This window comes from Vicia villosa, unplaced genomic scaffold (assembly GCF_029867415.1).
Source record: "Vicia villosa cultivar HV-30 ecotype Madison, WI unplaced genomic scaffold, Vvil1.0 ctg.001648F_1_1_3, whole genome shotgun sequence".
NCBI lineage: Eukaryota > Viridiplantae > Streptophyta > Magnoliopsida > Fabales > Fabaceae > Vicia > Vicia villosa.
Genome location: NW_026705684.1, coordinates 272,404 through 278,308, shown reverse-complemented (window position 1 = coordinate 278,308; position 5,905 = coordinate 272,404). Strand labels below are relative to the sequence as shown.

The 5,905-nt window shown below is 30.6% G+C and overlaps 1 protein-coding gene across 1 annotated transcript; it reads right to left on the bottom strand.

Moving 5' to 3' along the window:
* Positions 1 to 428: 428 nt before the first annotated feature.
* LOC131636141 (homeobox-leucine zipper protein HDG11-like) lies at positions 429 to 5,689 on the bottom strand. The gene is made up of 10 exons (XM_058906796.1): positions 5,546 to 5,689; positions 4,929 to 5,046; positions 3,558 to 3,749; positions 2,954 to 3,439; positions 2,332 to 2,433; positions 2,028 to 2,234; positions 1,743 to 1,923; positions 1,379 to 1,647; positions 1,069 to 1,158; positions 429 to 985 (listed from the first exon to the last, which is right to left on the bottom strand). The coding sequence occupies exons 1-10, from the start codon at positions 5,665 to 5,667 to the stop codon at positions 602 to 604; spliced, it is 2,151 nt and encodes a 716-aa protein (XP_058762779.1). The 5' UTR covers positions 5,668 to 5,689; the 3' UTR covers positions 429 to 601.
* Positions 5,690 to 5,905: the final 216 nt, after the last annotated feature.

Sequence of the window (5,905 nt, the reverse complement as noted above, 5' to 3'; positions counted from 1 at the left end):
CAATTAATCTCATTAAATTTTATTTTATTTTGCATACATCTATGAAAGAATTTCGTGTTGGCTTCTCCTCCTTGATCCATTTTACGCAAGGATTCATCACCAAATGACTTGTAAATCATACATATCACTGTTAAAAAATTGTATCCCCATAATATTTTTAAAATAGGCGACAATTACACATATTACCAAATGACTTAATAACAATCAAATTAATATTTGATATTTGATATTTGACGAAATGCTATTAAAAATATCAAATAAATATTACACAAGCTTAGCATTGAAACTTTTTAAAAATATCAGCTGAAAATAATATAAACTAATCCCATCATAAGAGCTAACAGCTCTAACTTACAACAGAAACAAAAATAGATCAATGATCACAAGAAACAATTACCAGCACAAGTATCATTTTTATTCATCATTCATAGAAAAGTACCACAAAAGTAATGTATGATTAAGATTCAATCTCAAACAAACTTAATCACCATACAACAACAACAACAACAACTGGTCCATAAAAAACAATAACATAGTTTTCTTAAACAAAAAACAACAAAAACAAAACAAACAACAACTACTCCAAATTGTTACTCAAATCTCACATGAGAGCATCCTTAATGTTTCGAACAGTACCGGACAGAAGGGAGTTGATAGAAGCCATAGATTCCATATGTTGCTGTGTTCCAATTCCAGTTGAAGTAGAAATAAGAATTTGATAGGCCAAAGTCAACAATGATCCAGCCTCACCACCTCCACCAGCACCACTTCCAATATTACCAGATGTTTCGAAAGTTGCATTCGGTTTAGCTTTTGAGCAAATAACAAATCCCGTTGGAAGAATTTCTAGCCCCTTTGATTCATCACCTCGAATGGCTATATTCATAGATGATCTATCTGTGGGAGCGAATATAATGTACGATCCCACAGTAGATGTGAAACTTTCTTGGAGGATCACCGGCTGGTCTTCGCGAGGGATAGATGGCTAGTTCACATGAAAAAAATTTGAGAAAAATTAATAAAAATATTTGATATTGAAAAATGAACTTGTAACGAAATTATAAGTACCTGAATAATTGAAATGCTGTTGCCAGGATAGGGTCCATTGGAGATGCGTGCAATCTCAACCATTGGATTTGCAGACGAAAGGACATCCCACTATAAGAAAAATATTTAACAAGTAATTACAGTTGCGCACAGATGATACTCAGTTTATAAAAAATGTTTTGAATCTTAATTATAATATATTGTTGAACGTCTCGTAAGTATAGTTTGATCAGTATGATGCATGCTTGAGCACGCGATGCTCCACATGTATAAAATTCTAGCCATTAGACTATTTGACTGGAAAAAAAGACGGTAAATCTAGATAATGTACCTTGGATCGTTTTGTAGGATCTCTGAGGAACTCGAAGATTTTTTGAGCAGGAAGAGGGAGCCAAATGGTGGTAGCAGCAACAGCAACCGTGCCCTTTGGTTGTCCATAATTGTTGTTTTTGCGAATAGAAACCCTAACTCCGCCAACGCTATCAAGAGTTACATGTTGAAATTCCAATTGACCTGACATTGTTAAACTTTCACATAGCATCTTAACCATTCTATGAGCAAACTTCATCACACTTTGCCTCCCTTCAATTGATGTGATCACTGAAAAATTATTACCAAATAGTACTAATTAACTTATCGAATATAACATCATAAAATCGAAAAAGATGAATATTGAGAAGAAAAGTGTAACTAACCTCCTGCAGTTTCTTGATTAGGTATAGTTTCAGCATAAAAGCTGATAGATCTTTCACACATTCTTTGAAGCTCCTTAATCCAGCTTTCAGCTCCATATAGATTAAAGCTACTGATAAGATGTCTATACACAAGGTGTGTATGGATCTTATCTTCCACTTCCACATGTTCAACCCAAGTAACCTAAAATAAAACATGTCATAACATTTTATTTATCGAATATCAACGCGATAGCGTAAAAAAAAGTATAATGGAGATATTAGAGGTAGTAGTATGCAATTACTAACCAGACAGGCACCATGAGGCAATTCGCGGATTATGCATCCGGATGGATACTTCCAGGATTGACAGAGAGGAATAGTGTTCGGTCGAGATGAATCAATCGACACATCAGTTATCATCCATACGCCAGCATCAACTTGTTTGCAGTAACGAAGGATGTTGAATTCGCGAGGGCGCACAAGAGGAGATAAAATGTGCATTTGTTCATGCATCTAGATGACATGAAAAATAAACATTTAAAAAGTTGCAAGAAAAATTATAGCTAAGAAACCTAACATAAATCGAAATTTGCAAGAGAAATGATTATACCAAAAGCAAAGCACCATCTCGATTTTCTGTTGAACCAGGTTCAAACTCTTTGACAGTTTCAGCTTTCGTAACAATTGTTGGGAACAAGTTTTTCCATTTGACCTGAAAATTAGAGACATAAATGTTAAACCAATTTCTAACTCTATCACTAAGGCTATGTTTGGATATCACGAAATGAACGGAGCGGAATGGAGCGGAACGGAGTGGGATGGAGCGGAATGGAACGGAGCGGAACGAAGATATCATTCCATTGTTTGGAAATTTTAGAACGGAATAAGACAAATTGTTCATTCCGCTCAAATCGGAGGGGAAGGAATATGGTTGTAAGTGATGGAACGGAATGGAATCCATACCACTCATTTCCGCTCCGCTCCATCCGTTTTTAAATTATCCAAACAATGGAATATCATTTTATTCCATTCCATTCCGCTCCGCTCCATCCGATTCCATCAATCCAAACAAAGCCTAAATAAAAGGACTAAGAAAATTAAAGAATTTTATTTTTTTTCATCAATTTATATTCTTACTAAACTTGGATCCTCTTCAACTGCTGCAGTATGGTGCTACTAATGCTACAGTAGCACCATATTACAGCATAGAGGATCCATAGTTGCATGCTTACCGGGTCTAGAAACATGTCAACCAGCTGCAAGCCACCAAGTTTCACAACTCCAGAAAATTTTGAAGATTCTTCACACACATTTGCACCTTGAAAGTGATTGTCCTTAGGAAAAACTTGCTCGTAACTTTCACGATCAAGAGTGAATCTCCCATCTGGAGCATTTGTAGTGTAAACCCAGAAAGGCTCGTTAACTCTAACGAGCCTAGCTAACTCTTCCATTGCGATGGTTGCAATTCGAGACATCATTCTCTTCTGTTCATCATGGCTTTGTTCTGAGATGTTCACTAACATAGCTTCTCTCATGGATAGGTTACCATGAACATGAACATGAACATGCCTTAGGGTTTCATAGACCGTTTGGTTTGGTGAAAGTTCAAGGTCTCTATCTCTTGAGAATGATTTCACAGTAGCAAGAGCTTGCTCAAACTCAGGTAGAGATATCTTTTTCTCCATGTAGTTTGCAATGAGGTTTGACACTTTGTCACACTGAAAGAGAAAATCAATACAAAAGCAACAATGTTATAGCTATATATATTATGCATATGCACACAAAAATAAACAAAAAGAGTAAAAGAAATGATTTGACTCAAATCATTTGAGTAACCTCTTGTTTGAGCTGAGCATTTTCCTGTTCCATGCTGCGCATGAAATGTTCATGCTCTTCTTGAGGAAATGGAGGACCTCCACAAGTTGAACAAATTGTGGCCTTCAGTGCCTCTTTGATTAAGAGGTTTTCATTATGAATCCTTTCATTCTCCAGACGAAGAGAAGAGTTATTTTCCCTCTCATGTTGATTCTGTAAACAAAAAATACACAAAAATTATTAGCATTAAGTAGAGTCGATTCTATATAAGTTAGTTACGTTCAAATATCATAAAAATAAATAGGGGTTTATTTATCTATAATTAAATCGTGAAAAATATATTACGAAATTATATTTAATCATGATTAAACTATAATAAATTTCAAATCATATTAATAGTCTATCTTATTCGTACTTAAAATGGTGTGCTAAAAACATATAAAACAAAATTTGAAAATAAACAATAGTTTTGATCTTTCTAATATCTAAATCAATATTATTATAAACTCACTATTAATTTAGGGTGCATGATAAAATGCAAAAAAAATAGGTTTAATGAGAATATGAAAGAATAATGATATGATAAATATTTATTTTATTATGTGTTTGACTTACACAAAATAAAATGTATACAATAATTAAAATTTGAAATTATGTATGTGAAATGACTACATATGATTTTTATATTAAATTTAAATATTAATAAGTTAACAAAAAATAAAAAATAAGTAATTTAAAATAAGTAATTTAAAATATATGATAAAACTACTATTGAAATAAATTGTATTTATTTTTTATAAATAAAACTAATGTAAATTGTTTTTAAATACTCTAATTCTAATAAATTATTTATCTTTAAAATTAATATTGATTACTTTATTTAATTTTTAATAAATTTCATTTTAATTTTTTTTAATAATAAATCAATAACTTTTTTAAAAATTATTAATTTATAAGTATCATTAACTTATTTATATTATGAAAAAATCCAAAAAAAATTACTTTCACATATTGAATCCCAAACCAATAACTCACATTTATTTAGCCTAAAAAGTAAATATCAATTGAACTGTCTTATCATATCCCCTTGATTTTTGAATTCATCTCATATTCAACATAAAAAATTTAACTAGAAAAACAAGATAGAATAAGATTTAAATTTTTTTTTATCATATTCTACTATCTCATCAAACACTAAATTAAAACATTTTAAAAAACAAAGATTAGATTGAAACATTATTTATTTTTTATTTTGACCATCAAAACTCCAATCAAAACTTTAATTATATTTTTCAAAACAAATTTGAATAACACTAAGTAATAGAAAATATATATAAAAATATTTTGGTAATTTTAATTAAAAAAATGTAAATTATAGTTAAAAGGAATCACCTTCATCAGAGTTCTCTTATTCTGAAACCAAAACTTGATTTGTTTGGGCTCAAGCCCAACCTCTTCAGCCAATTGACGTCTTTGAGCATCGTCTGGATGGTGGCATTCCTTCATGAAACTACATCCAAAATAAAAATTCCCAATTAATTGAAAGATAAATTATATAACTTGTTTATGTAAATAAATAAATTTAATATAAAATAATCTTGGCCATTGAGTCAAAATAATCAACTAACTATTAAATTTAAATTCGTTTCAAAAATATTTAAATTAGATTTAAATATCTCTGTTCAGCTGTCATCCGCATGATAATTCAAGATTTTAAACTAATTTTAACTAGATTTTATTTTTAATATCGATTTTGTTATAAAAAAATCTTTGTCAATCGGTCTTTAATGAGACTATTTTCACGAGATCCCCTTTAGTGATGTGAATTGACATTCATAACTAAATATTGTTCATTACAAGATAAAATTACTAGTTCTATACCCTAATATACGATTACCACCAGTATTGTAGCTTCATCTCAAAAGGGAAATCAATTCTTATAAAAAGTTGAACTAACTTATAAAAATAAAAGAATTGAAACTATGGTTTAGAAGAGTAAATAATCTTACTTTTCAAGTATAGTTGATTGAGTTGTAGTAAGGCGTTTGTAGGAAGCTCTTCTATCATTTGATGAGTTATCAATTTCATCGTCACCAGATCCCGCTCCCGCACCTGCTAGTGATGAATTCATTTCTCTAATTCGATAAACACTCGCCAAATATTGTCGAAAATTTTCCTTTATCACTATTTTATGCAAATGATTTGTTAATTTTAAGGTGTTTATATACACTAATTAGTTGTGTGTGACATTAAAAAAAAGGACAAAGAAAAAATGGTATAATAATAATAATAAAAGAACAATAATTTTATTACTTGCTCAACATAAAATTTTGCTTTAGATTTTTAATTAATAATAAATGGAAAATTTA